Raw genomic sequence first — 20,646 nt, 5'->3', positions numbered from 1 at the left:
CTTTTGAAGATTAGGCTCTTATGTCTATCACTGCCCCCTATAATTTACCTACTTTTCATGTCAGTAGGTTTCTGGAGAAATTAGATCAATTGCCCTGTAGAATGTCCCTCATTGTTGATTTGGTGTTGTCTAACTCCTTTCTCTATCTGCCATATTCCCTGTTAATTAAACCGAAAGTCAGACCCAGAGAGAGGCTTGCTTAAATTCAGCTTGAATTCTGTGGGCATCACGCCTCAGAGGGGATGCTGTGTGTTTCCTCTGCATCGTGCCATGATGTCTGGGTGTCCCCTCTTAGTGGTGTTCATTAAGATTAGTGAGTGAGCTCCCGTGGTATCAGTCTGGTCTCTCCATTGTGTGGTCCCCCCTCAGCCTTTCACCTAATGGTTTTAGCATCTGCTGATGACTCTTGCCGAGATCCATTACTTCAGTAGATGTTGCAAAACAAAATGATTTCCTGTCATTCTTTCTACTTTCATTAGCTTGCATTTATCTATAAAGAAGGAATTTCTCTGTCAACTATTTGTGTACCCTAAAATAAGGTTTATACCGAAAAAACAAATGTTTCTTTCCTTGTATCAACTTTTAGAATAAAGGGTTCATGGTCTAGTCAGTGTGTGTGTGTGTGTGTGTGTGTTTAGGATATTTATGAACTCATGAACTTTTATATACTTGATGTGCTTCAATCCTTTGCAGTTTTCTTTAGTGAAATGATTTGTCTGTTATAGCCAAGTTTCCAAGATAATTGGTCTCATCTACTTTCGCTTTTCCAAAGTATGATACCAGGTCACCTGTGCAAAGCTTAAGAAATCTTGTGACCATTAGGTGACCTCCCGTGTCTTCTCTTTGGAAATGTTGAGAGAAGTGGGAGAGGCCAAGAAATCATGAGTCACTTTCACGACTTCTGCCCATGGGAGAAGGATGAGAGTTCTTCTTCCTTCACTACCTACATAGGACAGGTGATGCTCTGTCTCCCAGCACTAGTGATATGTCAGCATTTCCAACTGGTCCCAATGAGGTTGATATGTCCCAGGGGCTTAAGGACATGGTGGGCAGATGTTTGACCTTTGACTTAGCCAACTCCTATGTTCTGTCAGTGGAGCAAAGATATGTGTTATTAGGGCAAAGACGACACTGGGGAAAGGAGGGTGAGTCGGGGGGAAAAAGAGAGAGAAAGAGAGAGAGAGGTTGAGAGGTGGCACAGGAATGTCTTAAATCCTGCCCAAGAGACCCTCCAGGAGACTCAGGAGACCTCTGCAGGGCAGTACCACCAGGTGCCTTGGACTGACAGAAGCATCTTAAGCCGCCAGCCTGCGAAAAGAAATTGCAAACAGGAGATTCCTACATAGTTAGAGGGGTGAGGGAGAAGGCAGGACATTGCTCATTGTGGTGTGCCCTAGACCTCTTCATCTGGTCCCTGCCCACCTGTCCACCTTCGCTTCCTTCCTGAAGTTCCACCACCACCACCACCACCCCCTTCCTGCTGCCCTTCAAACATACCCAGATGGGCTCTGCCTCAGGGGACCCAGGCTTGCTCTGCCTTCCTCTTGGAAGGGACTTTCCAGACTCTCACCACTCTGGCTCCTCCTCATGTTTCAGCGCAAATGTCACCTCTTCAGAGCTGGCCTTCCCTGAGCACCCTGGTTAAAGCACTTCCTAAGTCTTGGTCATCATGTACACCCCCACCTCCACCCCCACCTTCCTTAAACTTTTCCTGGTGATGCACATGCACATGTACACACAGCATGAGTTTACAGCTCTGTGCATTTTCAGCAAGTGGACCACAACTATTGAAACAGCATTTGAGAAGGGCCAACCTACCCACTCTCACAGAGGGTCGCTAGAGCCCCACCCAAAGGAGCAAGTTTTGTCAGACTCCCTGTGGCACCGATTTAATTCATGCAATTACAGCTGCACTCGTCAATACTATGACTGCTAGCCACATGTGGCCACCGAGCACTTGAAATGTGGCCAGTACCACATATTGAAATGATGTTTTGGACATACTGAATTAAATAATAAATTATGGCAATTATTTGGCCTGTGTCTTAATACCTTTTAATTGTGGTCATTTAGAAAATACTGAATTACACGTGCAGCTCTCATGTTGGACAGCGCTGCCCTAGAGCCTCTGCAGGTTGTCTTCACGTTTGTCATCTGTCTATGCCAGCAAATTGTGCAAGCTCCCTGCGGACCGGGGCTGTAGGTTCTAGGCTGTGTCTTCAGCTCCTGGCACATAGTAGGAGCTCGGTCCTTGACTGCCACTCAAACAGGCGCAACGGAAGTAGGTTGGCAATGGGTGGTCCCCGCGCCCTCTCCTCCCGGAACCTGGCACGCCGCCGCATTAGCAGCTGAGCGCCTCCCGCGGCAGAAGGCAGGCAGGCTCAGGTGTGGCCCGAGATGGCTGGCCGGAGGTGCGGAGCCCCCCCACCCCCAGCGCGGCCGCCTCTAGGCCCAGCTCCCAGTAGCCAGGTCGCGGTTTCCATCCAACGGCCGAACGCGGGCGCCGGGCCGAACGCGGGCTGGAGAAGCGCGCGGGCGGACTCCGACTGGGCCCCGGGCGGGCGGTACGGACCGCGGCGCGGCGAGAGCCCTGGGCCGGAGGACATGGAGGACGACGAAGAAGAGATCACTGCCGCCACGCTGCGGGGCAGGGCCCGGTCAACGCCGATCTCGGCGCTGTCGGGCTTCAGCTACATCCCGCCGCGGCGCGTGGAGCCCAAGGAGCACAGCTACTTCTACCGCCAGGGCCAGGTGAGCGGGGGCTGCGGGGGCTGCGTTCACAACCCGAGCGGGCCCTGGAGAAGGGGCTCTCCGTCGGCTAGGGACCCTGGGGACAGGGCTGCTCCAGGGGGGCGGGCCCTGTGGGGCTGCTGGCTTGTAGGAGGGGGCCGGGGCCGTGGCGGGGCGCGCGGGGACTAAGGGGGCTGCAAGGGCGACCGGGACGAGAGGGAGGGCGGCCTCCCACCGAGACGCCTGGACCCCAAAGTATCCAGCTACCACGAGCACCGGTGGAGGGGCGAACCCCTGGGGAACGAGGACGGGCAGGGGCGGAGCGGGTGTGCGCAAGGGGTACGCTCTGCTGGGACCAGGAGCTGGGAGTAGGGATGTGCGGAGGGGGCGGGCAATGTTCGGCAGGGACCTGGCGTTCGGGCCAGTCGGGCGGTGGCTTAAGGAGGGGTGCTCTTTGGGAAGGGAGGGGAAACCGCTAGGAGCTGGACCTTTAAAAAGCACAGTGGCTACTACCAGGACCGCGAGGTGACAGCCTCTGCCCGGGATCTGGCGGAGGGTCGCGGGAACCCCGGGGCAGCCCTGCCTGGCCGGCATGGGTCCCTCTGGGGTCTGTCTGCTGCAGGCCCAGGTGGCAGCGTAAACAAGCTCAGGCAGCCGTGATGCCCGGATGATCCAGGATGCGGAAAACGCTGTGCTCGCCTGCAAACCGAGGAAAGCTAGGAGGAAGATCTGGCGAGCCGCCTGCAGGGAGAGCTGGACTGGAAGGGGTCGTTAGATCTGGCCTGGTCCTCGGGCCGTTGGCTTCCTGGGAAGGCCACCATACACTGTGCACCTCCCGCCAGCGGCCAAAAACGGGAAAAGAAGCAAATTCAAAACTGGTCAGGGGTCTTCTATTCCTTTCTTCTCGCCATTGTTCCTGATTGACCCCAGTGTGTCTTGCTCAGGGGGCAGGAGAGAAGCATCATTACTGAATCCCTGGGCCTGTAGGGATAACTGGCACAGGCCTTTCAGATCCCAGCTATCCTGGTGGCATGAGTGCCCAGAGAAGGGCATAGATTAACCAGGTAGTTGGGAGGAAGGAGGTCGTTCCTCCTGGTGTTAAGGTACTCCTGCAAAATGCCTCCTCCCCATCCTTCTTCCTGCCCCCCAATCCCAGAGCCCAAATCAATCCCCATTCCCATCAGGTCAGGCACACTGGTGTACGTGCCACACGTCAAGTGTAAGAGCACTTGTGGAGCGTGGCCTTACCCACCGAAGCAATCACTGTAGTTTAGACAAATGCTGTGGGCTGAACTGTGTCTCCCTAATATTTGTATTTTGGAGTTCTAATCCCCAGTACCTCAGAAAGTGAGCTCATTTGGAGATAGAATTGTACAGAGGTAATCAAATTGAAGTGAGGTTCTTAGGGTGGCCTTAATCCAATATGACTGGTGTCCTTGTGAAAGGGGGAGTTTGGAAACGGGCAGGCATAGAGGGAAGGTGGAGTGAGGAGACACGAGGAGAAGACGGCCATCTACAAGCCTAGGAGAGGGGCCTGGAACAGGGCCTTTCTGCACAGCCCTCAGTAGGGCTGTGACTCCTTGGTTCCATCCTTCTAGCTGCCAGAGCTGTGAGAGAATACATTTCTGTTGTTCAAGCCACCCATTTCTGGTGCTTTGTCTTGGCAGCCTTAACAAACCAATACGGCAACCATGAACCTCTCAGCCTGCTCCCAGGGGCTTCTCTTGTATCTGATAGTATCTTTCTGCTTAGCTTTGAGCAACATGGAAGGACAGAAGGAAAAAAGGGGACATTTACGCTGGCTCTGTCTTTACAACTTTGCATTAATTTGTTCTAAGTTCCACCCCTACCTTCCAGAAGGCAGTAATATGTTAGAGCAGGGCGTGGGAAACGTTTTCTGTAAGGGGCGAGATAGTAGCTGTTTTAGGCTCTTCACGTCACATGGTCTCTGTCAAAATGACTCATCTCTGTAGGATAACAGCAGACAATACTTAACAAATGGGTGTAAGACGGTGTTGTAGTAAAACTTTGTTTATTAAAAAAGGGAGCTGGCTGATTTGGCCCAGAGGCTTCGTTCACTGAGGCCTGCATTAAAAGGGCACAGTTGTGGCCCACTCCTCATCTCCTTCCAAGTGATGGGGTCCCAGTCACTTCACACCCCTGGTGTCTCTTTCCCTTGGTTTTTTGGCCCCAGAAGCTGATTCTCTGATCTTGAGATCGTCTGGAATAAAGGGGGTGAATTCTGTATCACAGGTTTTCTGGAGGATTTAACTGCACCAAAATTCATTGTAAATAATTTCAAGCCCCACTTAAGCTGAGTGGACACAGTACAGAATTAGTTCTTAAGTCAGTGCTCTGATTGGAATGTTTGTGCCCCTCCAAATGACTGTATTGGAATCCTAACTCCCAAGGTGATGGTATCAGGAGGTAGGGTCTTTGGGCAGAGAACAGGGTTCAAGGGTAGAGCCCTCATGAATGAGATTAGTACACTTACAAAAGAGACCCCACAGAGCTCCCTTGCCCCTTCCGCCATGTGAGGACACAGTGAGAAGTTGCCTTCTAACCAGGAAACCAGGAAACACGCCTTCACCAAACACCAAAGGACCCCCCAACCTCCAGAACTGTGAGAAATAAATTTGCCGCTTGTAAATTACCCAGTGTATGGTATTTTGTTATAGCAGCCGGAGCCAACTATTCCATTCAGTTGATAACCATGTATCGCTCTTACAGGAGTTCGTTTAGGGCTTAGTTAGTAGCACAGGCTGAGGAATCCTGGGTGAACATCTTGGCTCCACGTTTACTAGCGGAGGACGTGCCCAAGGTGCACACACTGTCTCACTCCTCCCATCTGTGAGGCAAACGTGACCGACCTCACAGAGCTCTTATGGGAATTAATTTAATTAATACGTGTAAGATGGCACATAGCAAGCCCAATGTAAGTACAGCTGTTATTGCTATTTGCTTTTGTTGGTGATTATTAGCGTTTCCTTCGCTAAGTGTTGCGTGCCAGCACCGTGGCCAACCTCCCAGATCCCTGACCCTCGCTCACTGTCAGAGATGAACACGGGTGAGGGCGGATGATGTGAGCGTCCATCTGTGGCTTTTAATCCACTAAAGCAGCTCACCGCAGGGAGCCCACAGGGTTGAAGCGCTGAAGGCTGCACACTTACTTGAAGCCCCAGTTATGCCCCTGAATCGTAGGACACATTTGTCATCTAAAGCTGCCGGCAGAAGTGTGATCAACCCCTGGACTGCTCCCTAGGGGGCTCTGGCAGCCTGGGCTCTCCCTGTGAAACACTGTTCCAGTGGCAGCAAAGCAGATTCAGTTCAATAATGTTTTTAAATTGCTTTTTTCTTCTTCTGCCTTGTGCAGCATTTCTGCTAGTGAAATGGAAAAGCCGAGTCAAAGGACAATGCCTTTTTATGAAGGTTTTGATTAAATTTCTCAAAGTTTAAGAGCTATATTTAAAAAAAAAAAAAAACCCTAAGCAGTTTTAGAATACGCTTTCCCTTGTGCTGAGGTGGATGGTGGATTAGCTCTGTCTTGAGCGAAGCTTTGTTCTGAAGGCTCCACTTAGTTTGGTGGGATCAGCTGACTCTCCTCTAGGTATGGGGGAGGCACAGAGGCTGGCCGCTGCTTTGTGCGTTAACAGCTCCACCCGCCGGTCGCTGAGTTTCCCTTTGCAGGTGCAGCCGGGCACTTTATTAAGACACAGGCAAAGGGGACTCTCCAAGAGCCTGTGCTAGTGTCCGGTGACTGGGGGTGTCTGATACCAGCTCCCCGGGCCCCCCTGTACCGAGCCGCTTCACTGTTAGCACCAGGCTCGTTCACCACACACCCTGCCACTCCTAGGGGGCTGTGGGGGAGGGTAAACTCCGTTCAGTGGCTGATCAACCTGTTACGAGCCAGGCAACTTTCTGCTATCCAGCAGACTCGTAAACTCACATGCCTTTCCGTAAGAATGCGGCTGGCCCAGTGCAATGGTGACCACTCCCCACAGGCATTGCCTTTCCCTCTCCCTGCCTAGCTTTCTCCTTTCACCTATTACCATCTAACCCACTAGATATTTTGCTTGATTGTCTTATTGGGTTTTTCCCTCCCACTGAAATGTGAGTTCCATGAGGGCATCTCTGCTCCATCCTCAGCAATCAGAGCAGTGCCTGTCTTGTAGCTGGTGCTCCAGAAATACCTACTGCATGACTGAATGAGGAAGGAATAAAGGAAAAAATGTTTTGTTTTTTTTTAAACAAACGGATACATCACCAATTTACAAGATTAGCTTCATACACTCAGTAGGATTATCTGCTGTCTTGTTATCCGTGGCCTCAGCGTCCTCCTCAGGGATCGTGAGTGAGAGTGGATCTAGTTGCTTCTCTTGCTCTGTGCTAGGTGCGGTTTCACTGTCCAGCGACCTGACGTGATGGAGGGTGCATTTACATTTCAAATGGTCTGAAAGGAAGGAGAAAATAAAGGACCTGGGTCCCTGTTTGCTCAAAAACTTATCCCAATTATGTGTTTGTGTGTGTGTGTGTGTGTGTGTGTGCGCGTGTGTGTCAGGAGCAGCCCCAAAGGCTGGCAGGAGGCACTGGCGTAGCCCAAGCCCACAGCTCCAGGGGGGCCCTGAGCACTGGAGCTGGCAGAACAGCGCTGCTTCCTCGTGCACCCGCTTGCATCAGTCACGATGAGCTGGTCATGCTACGGCAACAAACAACCCCAAAAGCCTCGGTGGCTTAAAACAAAATTTATTCTCAAGCTACAGGGCTCAGCAGCGTGGCCCTGCTCGGTAAAGTCACCAGCCACCACCACACAGGCTGCTGTCATCTCAGCATGAAGCTTTAGGAGTCGCTGGGCTCTGGCTCTTAGAGTCACATGTTCCTTCAATTTATAGTTCGTTGGTTAGAACTGGTCACGTGGCCTCACCTAACTTAGAGCAGCAGGGAGGACTGGTCCTCTGTGTAGTGAGGAGTAGAGGACAATTGCATATGGGCCATGTCACCCACCCAGCTGGTCTGCCGACTCAGTTGACCTGGAGGTGAGCAGCGCTCCTAGGTGAGGTCTCTGGCCCCGTTGCAGTAACCTTGGCTTCATCTCCACTCTTACTTCCCATCACAGGGTGCCCCAGACTTGGTGCCTTGAAACAGTGGAGTTGATTGTCTCACAGTGCTGGGGACTGGAAGTCTGAAGTCGGGTTGTCAGCAGGGGTGGTTCCTTCCAAGGCCTGTGAGGGAAGGCTCCATGCTAGGGGCCCCTCCTTGGCTTTTTGATGGCCGTCTTCTCCCCATGTGTCTTCATGTCATTTTCCCTCTATGCACACTTCTGTGTCCACATTTCTGCTTTTAATAAGGACACTAGTCATACTGGGTCAGGAGTCCACTCTGCCCCAGGATGATCTCATCTTACTTAACTACATCTTCAAGGACCCCATTCCAAATAAGGTCACGTTCTGAGTTTCTGTGCATTAGGGCTTCAACATAGGAATGTTTGGAGGGCACAGTTCAACCCATAGCCCCTGGAGAGATTGTCCCCCGGAGTGCTGGCCACAGCGGTGTGGTGCGGTCTCCTCTCTCGCTGTCAGTCACATCCACTGCCCACCCCAGCCCAAACAGTAGCCCTTCACTCATTCTTTTGTGTCACTGTACTTCGTGCCTACCTCTGTTATTCCATTTGTGTTGGCTGTGGTTTTGAAACAATGGGTTTGTTTCTGTTCTCTGTGGTCTCCTTTCAGGTAGGGACTCCTGGCTAGAGTGGTTTCTCAGTATTCAGAGTGGCTTAAGGCCATGCTACATTTTAGCAAAGGGACGAAGGGAGAGATCACAAGAGAGAAATAAATATTTTCTGTTTTATTTTGCTTTAAAAGAACATCGTGTGTGAAATAGAGGCAGCCTCTTGAGGGATTTTAATAGCAAAATACCAGTAAACCCAGAAGGTCTGTTTTGTGATAGCATCTAAATCTCAATTGGTTTTTATTAATATCATTTTGCTTAAAACCATAAAGGGGTAAAAGAAAAACAAAAAAGAAGATTAATAATTAAAATCCAATAAAAGGATAGATTTTCAGTTTGATTGGGTATTCAAAATGGACAGTGACATTTCTAAGTGAGGCTTGCCTGCTTGCTGATGAATTTTTTTCTGTCCTATTTTCCAGTAATAGAAAAATTTGTTTTTTCCTCTGATAAGTTCTGAGTATGCAAAATCTGCACAGAGGAAAACCGTCTCAGGTTCTGGTCACCCCACACCCACCAGCACTGAGATTCCTGGTGAAGACTCAGATGTAGTCGGCTCTCAGAACCCGATCCTGGGATCGTGAGGCAGGTGTGGCTGCTTACAGCTGTTATTTTATTGTGTTTTAGGAGATTAGAATGAGAAGAAATGGGCATTTTTTCCCCTTTAAAGTTGCATATTATACTGGGTTTCATCAGTATAGGAAACAAAATGAATTCACATTTTCTTTCTTGTTCAGATTTGAGTCCATTCTTCCCTCCTCAGTGTCTTCTCTCAGGCTAAGTCTAAGAACCCCAGGGGGGCTTACTCAGTTCAGAAACAAGCTTCCGGCCTGGTTAAAAGCCCTGCACAGGAAAAGAAAGCTCAAGCCTGAGCAGTTTCTGGAGGATCTCTGTTTCCCCTTCTGGTGGGGCTGTCCCTAGATCTGGGCGAGGCTGGTCACCTGCAGGAAGGGCTGCGGGCATTGAAGGGCCACCAGAAATGTCCACCTTGGCACAAGGTTCTCAGCGTGCAGGAGGAGAGAGTGCCTCCCACCATGGGTGTGGCCACCGCCCAGGGGTTTGTTCCTGGAGACTATGTCTTCATGTTGCAGACTGCACCTGTTTTCCCCAAAACCCACTGCACAAGATCAGCGAGGTCAGGAGGTATTCCAGAGACAATAGAACACCTGGATTATGATCCAGAGCCCAGCTACTGTCTCACCCCTTAAATTACTACGTGTATGTGGGGGTGGCCTGGTGGTAATGGGGTATCAAGTTATTGCTCTTGTCTGCCTGCTGGCCTCAACGGGGTCTGGCTAGGAGCGCTGAACCTCAAAGGTCTGGACTGCAGTATCTTTCTTTACTCACAGAAGGCCAGAATGCACCTCTGCAGAATTTGTCCTCTCCTGTCCCCTCAGAGTGGGTGGTGTGCTTGCGCTTCCTTTGTTTTCACTGAAGGGCCCTGCAGTCTGGTGGCTCACCCAGGAAGGGTTTGCTTAGCATTTTCCAGCTAGCAGCAGGTCAGCTTCTGCACCAACATTATGCATGTTAAAGATAACTGATATTTCTCTCATGCCTTAAAATGGTTTTTTAAAAGTTTTAATTTTATTTGATAGGCAAATGTATAATTTTTATATAGTTAAAGTGATTGATATTTTCTTTGTGACACTGTTCCCATTGTTGTCATGTGTAGGAGGTCCCTTGTGGGTTTTCTTTTTCACTTATTTTTCTAATCCATCCAGAACTTACTTTTGTCTATAATGTGATGGGAAGACTCACATAGCTAGCCAGTTTTCACAGTATTAAATGCAGAATAGTTCATCAACTCTCCATTGATTCGGGGTTTTTTTAATAAGCCTATGAGTACATGGACTGTTTCGAAGGTTGCCATCTGCAGACATGAAGGGCAGTTTGGCATGAACACACCCAGAAGTTGAATGTGTGAGAGGGAAGACAATGACAAGAAGATGCTTGTGCCCGGTGAACTCATTAAATGTTCAGTGGTGGCAGAGAGGCAGAAGCCACAGCTCGTGGTTGGAAGTTGTCTCCCTCCTTGAAGCCACAAAGAGTGACTCTGAACTTAGGCACACCAGGATTTGAGCAGTGGTGGAGTAAGTACCTTGCACGTATTGCCATTGGAATTCTTAGGAATCTTAAAATAAGGATTCTCAAAGAGGCTGTTGTTTCCCTTACGAGGTGGTTAATTGAGTGAGGACAGTAGCCACATCTGAGTCCACTTGTGTGCTCCCCCAGCAGGAGCACGGAGTATTGCATGGACGGATGATTTGCGAAGGATTTGTAAAGAATCGGCTAAAGCTACATTACGCTCTAGTTATTCCCATTACTATGTTCACAATGTCAGATTATAAAAAGAAAAAAGAAAGTAATAAAACAGTTATTCCCAGTACTGCCAGGAGCTCTGAGTTCCTGCGATCAGTGTGGATGGGCGTTACTGTGTTTCCAACATACTGTGCATACGTATGCAAGCTCTTCCCTGCTTACTTCCACCTGTGCGTCTTGCCGTTGGAGGAAATCATTTGGGGGAAAAAACAAAACAAACCCAACCAAGTGTAAGTGAGAGACTCGATGCTCCCAAACCCCATGGAGACAGCATGTCTAGGTTTGCTGCTGGAGTAGCACAAATGACAAGCCTGACTTACAAGGCTGCCCGCTCCCTGAACTTGGACTTCTCAGCTAGCAGAACCATGAGAGATAAATCTGTGTGTAAGCCACCCGGTCTATGATATTTTGTTCTAGTGCTCAGAAGGGACTAAGCCAAGTTTATTATTTTTATTTAAAGGTGTGAGTTCTAGCAATGGAGTCAGAGAGCAGGAGAGCTCGGGGAACCACCTCTGTCAAGAAGGGACCAGAAAGAGTTGCGAGGCGCTGTGAGAATGTCCTCGCTCCATCCTGGGCCTGTCAGCAACCTGCTCTTGCTGGGGGGGCTTGAGCTTCTCCTTGCTCCAGGTCACAGCCGGTTCTGCTTGGTGAGGTGACCTTTCCTCTCACATACTCACCGAAGTCGAGAAACTCTATACACTTCTAGTCTCCACTGGGGAGAGTACCGGCTTCTGTGCTCCATTGGGCCTCAGTGGCTCAGCCTGCAAATAAACCCATGGCTTTTTTTCTCTTTTTATTCCCAGACAGGAGTTATTTCCCTCTATGACTGTGTTTTCAGGAGGAACTTAGATTATAATCAGAGGTTGCACCGAGATGACAGAGAACACGCAAGAAGCCTGGGACTTCATGTTAACGAAGAGGTAATATTAAGAGAGGATGTTAACAACTTGTTAATAGATTATAAAAATACAACAAGTATACCTCATCTTATTGCACTACATTGTGCTTCACAGATATTGGGGTTTTTTTACAAATTGAGGGGCTGTGGCAACCCTACATCAAGCAAATCTGTGGTGCCATTTTTCCAACAGCAGGTGCTCATTTTGTGTCTGTCAGCATTTTTTAGCAATTTTTTTGAAATTAAGGTATGTTGTCTTATATATAATGCTATTGCACACTTAATAGACTGCAATATAGTGTAAACATAGCTTTTATGTGCACTGAGAAACCAAGAAATTGTGTGACTCGCTTTATTGCAATGGCCTGGAACTAAACCCAAAATATCTCTGAGGTATGCTTGTATGTGTGTGTGTATACGTACAGTCATTCACCACTTAACAATGGGAATACTTTCTGAGAGATTCGTCAGTAGGCGATTTTGTCATTGAGCAAACCTCATAGAGTGTACTTGCACACACCTAGATACTATAGCTTACTGTACACCTGGGCTATGTGGCATAGCCTGTCGCTCCCAGGCTACAAACCTGGACAGCAGGTAATTGTACTGAATACTGTAGGCAACTGCAACACAATAATATGTATTTGTGTACCTAAAAATATCTAACCATAAAAAAGGTACAGTAAAAATATGGTATAAAAAATAAAAAATGGTACACCTGTAGAGAGCACTTACCATGAATGGAATTTGCAGACTGAAAGTTGTTCTGGGTGAGCCAGTGAGTGACTGGTAAGTAAAGGTGAAGTCCCAGGACATTCCTGCACACCACTGTAGACTATAAACACTGCACACTTGAGCTATCCTACCTTACAAAAAGCATTTTTCTTCAATAATAAATTAACCTTAGCTTACAATAACATTTTTACTTTATAAACTTTTTAATTTTTTAAAACTTTTTGACTCTTTTGTATTAACATTTAGCTTAAAACACAAACACATTGTACAGTTTTACAAAAATATTTTCTCTCTTTATATCTTTATTCTACAAACATTTTTCTATTGATTTTTTTTTTTTTTTTTACTCTGTAAGCTTTTTTGTGAAAAACTAAGACGCAAATGCACACACTGGCCTAGGCCTACACAGGGTCAGGATCACCAATATCCCTGTCTTCCACCTCCGCATCTTGTCCCACTGGAAGGTCTTCAGGGGCAATAACACGCTTGGAGCTGTCATCTTCTATGGTGACAAGGCCTTCTTCTAGAGTACCTCCTGAGGGACCTGCCTGAGGCTGTTTTACTGTTAACTTATTTTTATAAGTAGGAGTATATTCTAAAATAACGATAAAAAGTATAATATAGTAAATATATAAACCAGTAACATGGTCGTTCATTATTATTATAATTTGTGTAGTCATTATTATGCCTAATCCTCATATTATGCATAATTGTGTGCGCTAGACTTTTATATAACTGGCAGCACCGTAGGTTTGTTTACACCAGCATCACCACAAAGTCATGAGTAATGCATTGAGCTATGACATTACAATGGGCATGATGTCATTAAGTGATAGGAATTTTTCAGCTCCATTATAATCTTATGGGACCATCATTGTATATGTGGTCCATCACTGACCAAAATGTTATTTGGCGCATGACTGTATGTGTATATATGTATATATGTGTGTACATAGGTATATAGTGTGTATGTATATGTATATGTGTATATACATATATGTGTATTTGTGTAAATGTATAATATATGTGTTTGTGCCCATGTGTGTGTGTACATGTGTGTGCCTGTGTATATATGTGTGTATATATGAATGTATATGTGTATATGTATACGTGTGTATATTGTACACATGTATATACATGTGTATGTATGTGTGTTATATGTGTGTTTGTATGATTTTGTTTATATGTGTGTATTGTGTGTACACATGCACATGTGCATATGTGTGTGTGCATATACACATATATATTCAATATTGTGTTCAGTTGCTTTATGTAACTTTTTTTATGCAGCTCTCCTCTTACTGGGCCAAGAAGCTAAGATGAAGCTGCTATGGTAGTTCCCTCTATTCTGTCATGTCATGTGTATATTAATTTCTTTGATTCTATTGAATTTAACAATTTAAGGAGAACAAAACTAAGATGTTCTTTTCAACAGATAGAACAAGTCTCTGCTTACCCTCTGAGTCCTGACTTCCAGGAAAGTTGGTCTTCCAGGGATGAAATTGCACACACAATAATATTTCCCCAGGTTTAGCTACCAAGCCACCGTAGCCACCACATGTAGTGCAGCTCCTCTTTTATCTTTCCACCATTTCCTGAAATGCTAGTCAGCTGCACAGGTGGGTGGCCACCTGAACTAGCACAGCTCAGCAGGCGAGGAGGGCAGGGACCAGCGCAGGGGGACGGGTGTGCACGAGGTTAGGCCCTCCTACAGTTTGGTTAGACCTCTCTGCTGCCTTTCCAAACTCTGACGTTGTCTTCACAAAGTCTGATCTGAGGACAGCACGTTATTAAAAGTCAGGTGCTGAATAAGTATAATCTTTTATACATTACACAGAAATTATAATGTCAAACCTTCTGGTGGGATTCCTCTTTGGATCATGGGATTTTTGCCCGTGGTCGTTATTGTTTAAGAATGCCACCATGCCACTCTTAACAATCCTTTATATCTTGATATGAAATTAAGTGATGGAGTACTGTGAGGTATTCCCATTTATGTCCCGGACATTGATGTTTTTCTATTATGTATGTTCACGTTAATGCACTCCCAGTTGGTAGTGAACTCAGCGCTTTTTTCGTGAGAAGAATGTGGTCTGCGTTACTTATGTCCACTTGTATTTTTTGAGCCCCTCCCATGTATTACTGAGCATAAACGGAATAAGACAAAAGCTCTGACCTCTTATACCTGACATTCCAAGGAGGAAAGAAAAAAATAAAAGACAAAGATGTCAGAACAAATTCCAGGCAGCGATTAGTGGTGTGCAGGCAAAGAACGCCATGTCAGGGGATGGGGAAAGTGCAAAGGACTTGCAGGGGGCGGGGGCGGGCGGGGGAACCTGTGCTGTCTGACCGGGACCTGGGTGGGGCAAGGGGACAGGCAGCAGCGGAGCAGAGCAGTGACCAAGAGGAGCACGCGGTGGAGCAAAGCCCGTGAGCTGGAAGCGCGGCTTTGTCCCTTTGGGGAAACAGAGGCAGGGAGGGAAGAAGGGCCCGAGGGAGGGGCCTGGACAAGGGAGGGAGGAGCGGGACAAGGACAGGGGTCTGAAGCCAGGGGGTACCTGGCGCCCAGGGCAGGGTCTTACCTTTCCCTCCTAACGACTTGAGGACACCGGAGGGTTCCTAGCAGAGGGGCCGGCTTAGCCCACCTTGGTGGGACCCAGGGAGAGAGCGCCCCGGAACAGGGCTGAGGGATGGGTCAGTCGTGCAGGTGACGCTGTGCACGCCAACCGTGTGAATTGTTTTGATAACCCTCACCAGGAACAGGAGAGGCCCGTGGGCGTGCTCTCGTCCTCTGTCTATGGAAGGCGCATCAATCAGCCCATTGAGCCGCTGAACCGGGACCACCGCCGCGCCAACCACGTGCGGGCCGACTTCTACAGGAATAACGACATCCCCAGCCTCAGGGGGGCGGGCTTTGGGCACATCCAGCCCACCTAAAGCGATCCCTGTGGCCCATACGGCATGTCAGGCGCCCCCTGCAAGCAGGAGGGCTCCTGCAGCCTCATTTCCCCTTTTGTTGCCTCCCTTGCATGCTGACAGTGGGAGGGACAAAGAAGCAGCTTTCCCTGAGGCCGCCTTGGTTAAGAGCCTGGCCAAATGCCTTTCATCCATATTAAGAATAGCTAATGTGATGATTTTCATCTGAAATTATTTCAGATTAAATGATACTGGAAACTGATTCATTGTGAGCACCTAAATAAAATGCATGCTTTGTTCCCACTTGATAATGGTCCGGTTGGTTTTGTTCACTGGCTCTACATTTGCAAGGATTCTTGGGGGAGGCACCAACAGGAGTGTGTGCAGCTGCTTTTCTGGACAGTTATGGAAACTGCTACTGCCTGATAACACAAACAACCTGCACAAGTTCCTTTCTCCAAGAGAGATATAATCAAAATTGCCTTTTGGCACAATTGAACCCTAGATACTACATTTTTGTTTTTCCAGAGATCTGCACAATTGGGAACAAAAGCCCCAGTAAGGATGGGTGGCCTCAGTGGCCAGGGATCCTGGCTGTGACTCCTCAAGGGAGAAGCAGTCAAGGGTCAGGGGAAGAGACTGGAAAGACTCGGGCTCCTGCATTTTCTCGATGTGGTCTAGGGCAAGTCATTTCATCTGCTTGAGCTGACATTTCCTTACCTTTAAAGTGGAACTTCCAAACCTAGAAGAGTTTGTGTGGGAATCCATGAGTACAGTCATGATACAGGCACAGTTGTGCACACTACCCAGCTTGCTTTTAATCTGACTTGTAAATGTTTACTTTGGAGATAATATGAAACTTACCTAAATATTAAGAGATAAACTATATTTTTAATGAATGGATCCCTTGGAAGAAAGCATCTCTCATCACCCATGCTTAAATTCCCCACAGTTTAGCAGTGAATGGGCAGGTGATCTAATTAATTTCAGTGGTGATTCCTCCATTACTGTTTTTATTGTTTTGTATCTGCAAGGAGGACGCTCTGTACAATTTCAAGGCTGACTCCTAAATATTTCTTTATTTTTTAAAAAAACAGTTTTTCAGTGTAAGTGACTTTTTTTTTGGTCAAACAGCAGTACTTTATTTGGAATACCTTTGGGTGCATATCATATTTATGATAACATAGTAGAAATTATATAAAGTTTGAGTTATAGAAATTTTTATACATTACTCTTTACTCAGTCTTGATTTCAACAAAGCCAAGGCATCTGTGACTGCAATAAGCTATTGCCAAAGTAAATTATTTTCATTTCCCTTAACTTGGACCCTACTCCCTTGACCTTCTACTGTATACTTACTTTGAGAAAGCAGGGCTGAAACCGGGCAAGGTTTCAAAAGAGCTCACATTTGTTAGGCAGCAAGAGAAAATTAAATGTATTTCTCTTGGCATCCTAACTTTCACAATTTGAAGCCAATAAATGAATGCCTGTTTAAAGTCATCTCCTAAAACAGAACATAGTCTTCTACTAATTAGAATATGATTTTTAGAGATTGCAGTCTTGGTGTGTTGCCCAGACTGGTTTTGAACTCCCGGCTTCAAGCCTCCTCCCACCTCAGCCTCCTGAGTAGCTGGGATGACAGGTGGGCACCACTGCGCCAGCTGCAATGTGTTTTGCTTTATCAAATTTCCACCACTGGTCCGTGACGTTTCCTGATTAGATGTATCTAGAGCGAAGGAAAGCGAGTGGTTGCTGCCTTTAGGAAAAGCACATTGAATTGGGAATAAAAGAGTAACATTGAGGATTGATGACAAAACTCAGACATTCTAAACAAATATATTAAAACTCTGGGGTTTTAAGGGACTGGACTCAAGGTGTTTTTCACGAGAGAAGACTTCCTATAAGACTGAAGGTTAAGGAGAGCTTTGAGGAGGGATTTTTACTTGACAGCAATGGCACAGAACCTGGGATGATGAAGCACACTGCAAGTCCTCTGACTGGCATTTTGGTTTGTTTTGAGAGACGGGGTCTTGCTCTGTTGCTCAAGCTGGAGTGCAGTGGCATGCGCATAGCTCACTATAACCTTGAACTCCTGGGCTCTCGAGATCCTCCTGCCTCAGCCTCATGAGTAACTGGTGTGATGCACTCCATCACACTCAACTAATTTAAACTTTTTTTTTTATAGAGATGGGGGGGGGTCTCATGTTTTCAAGGCTGGTCTTGAACTCCTGGCCTCAAGCAATCCTCTTATCTCTGCCTCCTAAAATGTTGGGCTTACAGGTGTGAGCCATTGTTCCTGACCAGAATTTGCATTTCTAACAAATCCCCAGGTGATGCCAATGCTGCTAGCCTGGGACCACAATTGAAGAGGCCTGTAGATGCAGAGAGCTTTGCACAGTAGATTCTAACAATGACTGATTGCTTTTAAAAATCTATTGTTTGGTAAGACTGGTGATATAGCTTTGGGAAATAACAGTTCTTCCTTTGAGTTCTGTTTACCACAAACCCAAGTTCAGTGCATCTCATGGAGGAGTGGGAAGGATTCTGTTTATGTAAATTTGGTGAATCACCCAGCTGTGGGTTTCACCAAGGCAGGTGACCTAAAGAGACCTGAGGATGAGCACTGTAGAATGGAAGGGAGGAAAAGTCCACCAGGTGATGCTCTGATCATACTTTCAAATTATGCAAGAGGCCAGTTTGAACTCACTAAAACCGTATGGCATCCTAGTCCAGATTTCAGAGGGAAAAGAGATGCCCTTATAATATTTCTCTTGCTTCAATCATCTTTTTGGAGATTTAGGTGTATTAAGACCAATGCTGAGTTGTGATTCCAGGTTAAAAAAAATCCTGATTGAGGCAGAAAATTGAGCAAATCATGCTCTATTCATACTTTCATGATGAAGGACAGTTGCTGGTTTCGATAAGAACTTTTAACTGAGTATGAGTCCAAGTCCCGGCACAGCAGCTGTGTCTGCGCTGAGAATGTGCTGGCAGGAGTGAGCCCAGGTACCTGCAGGTTCCCTTCTAGTCATTAGCTCATTTAGTCACTACCCAATCCCATGAGCTACCATTGAGGAAAACACTCCCAAGAGGAGTTAAGAGATGTGTTCAAAGGCACACAGCTAGTAAAAATCAGAACCAAGAATCAAACTGGGCACTTGTGCCTCAAGTTCGAGTTCCCACTAATGAACTGCTCTCTAAGGGACCATTTGGGTGCTCTGCCTCTCACAGATGCCTGTCTTTAGCTATAAAAAGAAACCAAGTTTGCCCAACAGGGCTGTTATTTGCAGTTTTGCTTTTAAACATTGGATTATGCACGATTGCTCTATTTTTCACCATTTGGCAAAATATGATTTCTTTATGTTAAAAGAAAAAAAAAATAAACAACTTCAGTGTTGGATTTACAAGAACAAATTCTTCTAGGTCTTCTATCTTTAAAAATGCGTAAACATTGGCTCTGTGTCTTCTTCAGCCTTCTCAGAACAGGCAGCTTGTGGGGCTTAGCACTTCTCTCTACTTCGCATTATTGTGATTACTGATTTACATAGCTGGTGCCAAATTACTGTTCCGCAGGCTGTGTCTGGTAGCTCTAGCAAGGCATTCCTGTAGACAGGAGCACAGTAGTTGGAGGGGCTACTGTTGCTCACAGAGAATCTTTTTACTGTTAAAATATTCTTTCCCTAAAAGTGTTCTCTGGAGATACCAAAATTAACATCAGACCACTAGATACATCGAGCGCGCTTGCTAGCCTTCCAGAGAGCTGTGCAATCGACTATTTGCATCACACGCTTTGTGCTGATCTGAATTATTTAAGAATATCTCAATATTGGCTTCTGGAGAGCTCTTTCTTAAACAACTGTCAGAAGGGAGAATGGATGAGAAACAAACTTTAATTTTGCAGCAAACCACAGGAGAAATAAGAAAGGAAAATAAAAGATACAGACACTATAAATCAAAGTACATAAAACTTTTAATGAATTAACCTTACAAAAGACAAATGGCATCAAAACATCAGACGAGTTTGGTACAAAACTGGTCCTAAGCTGTGAGGACTAATCCTGGTGATCGATGGCAACGTGCGGCTGGCATGAGACACACAGAGCAAAGGGACAAGAGTCATGGGTCCCAGTGGGGCCCTCGGATGGCCACTGGCAACGGGACCCATGAGTGAGCACAGACTCCATGTGGGGTGACAGAATCAACTTATTCACAAATACTGTGTGTTTGAATATCAGACTAGCGGATGCGTTTGGCGAGCTACCATATTTTCCAGAAATGAACATGCACCAGAAGATAATATACACCCCCTAGTTTTATTGCCTTAAGAATTTTTGTTTGTTTCACCTCTCTCCTCTTTATTAGTTCTCTGGATGCTTTTCTTCCATCACACGAGCTCCTTTTTCCTTTTGCTTAGGAGTAAGCACAGTGCAAGTGGCAGAACAATCTGGGGACACGTCAGACACCAAACGGTATGCCACTGGGTCACAGGAACTAGTCTGCAAAGGCTCCATAGGACATGTGAACAGAGCACGCACATCAAAAACAGGGACAAAAGTTGCAGTCAGAAAGTACGTGGTACCTTCCCGAAAATACAGTCTTCTTGCCACAACGAAGGCCACTCTTCAAGATGCCACGTTGCTCTGGGAAAGGGACCTCGACATTTCTGTGTTTACAAAGTACGTCTTCAGGTCTCCCTTTCCTTTCACGTTGATGATTCCTCGACACGTGCACGTGTACCCGAGCGTCTGCAGGATGAGGCTCGTTTCCTCGGTGACCTGGAAGCCACACGAACAAAAGAAAATGTGTTTAGTACCCAGGTTAATCCAACCCGTATGACACAAGGATAAAGAGCCACAAAAGCTTCGTGCTCTTTGATCCAGTAGTTCCACTCCTGAGAAATTAGTAGATAGAATGATACACAGGAAGAAAAGTTTTTTTTAAGGACAATAATGTTGAATTCAGTACCACGATAGCAAAATCCAGAAACAACTTAAACTTCAAGTAATCTCCAGGGTTAAGTAAACTATGGTGCTACTGTGATTGGTATCATGCGTGAGACAGTGGACTCATGTTGAGCCATTTCACCCCAAAAAGAATTGATACAGCTATGATTTCAACTGCCTGAATACTATGTATTCACATATGAGAGACTTGGGAAAAAGAAAGTAAATCAAAATATGCTGGAGGGGTGGGATTTTGTATGATGTTTACAAATTGTCATGAATGTCACATTTTGTGAAATAATAATAAACATTAATGACAGACTGTAATATAGATGGAAGAAACACCCTGAGAAAAAGCAGCATCGGCTCCTGCAAAGGCCC

The 20,646-nt window shown here is 46.6% G+C and overlaps 2 protein-coding genes across 2 annotated transcripts in view; one reads left to right on the top strand and one right to left on the bottom strand.

Annotated features, from left to right (window-relative positions):
- The first annotated feature begins 2,604 nt into the window (after positions 1 to 2,604).
- Positions 2,605 to 15,552, top strand: CFAP90 (cilia and flagella associated protein 90). Its single transcript, XM_069492728.1, has 3 exons — positions 2,605 to 2,751; positions 11,577 to 11,693; positions 15,164 to 15,552. Exons 1-3 carry the CDS (start codon positions 2,605 to 2,607, stop codon positions 15,341 to 15,343), a joined length of 444 nt encoding a protein of 147 aa, XP_069348829.1. The 3' UTR covers positions 15,344 to 15,552.
- Positions 15,553 to 17,617: 2,065 nt separating this feature from the next.
- Positions 17,618 to 20,646, bottom strand: part of ADCY2 (adenylate cyclase 2) — a 369,183-nt gene continuing 366,154 nt past the window's right edge. The window contains exon 25 of the mRNA XM_069492150.1: positions 17,618 to 20,097. Coding sequence (XP_069348251.1) covers positions 19,945 to 20,097 — 153 coding nt within the window. The 3' untranslated portion in view covers positions 17,618 to 19,944. The remainder of the gene's footprint in view (positions 20,098 to 20,646) is intronic.

The sequence above is a fragment of the Eulemur rufifrons genome, chromosome 17 (genome assembly GCF_041146395.1).
Source record: "Eulemur rufifrons isolate Redbay chromosome 17, OSU_ERuf_1, whole genome shotgun sequence".
NCBI classification, from domain to species: Eukaryota; Metazoa; Chordata; class Mammalia; order Primates; family Lemuridae; genus Eulemur; species Eulemur rufifrons.
This window is presented reverse-complemented; position numbering and strand designations above follow the sequence as displayed.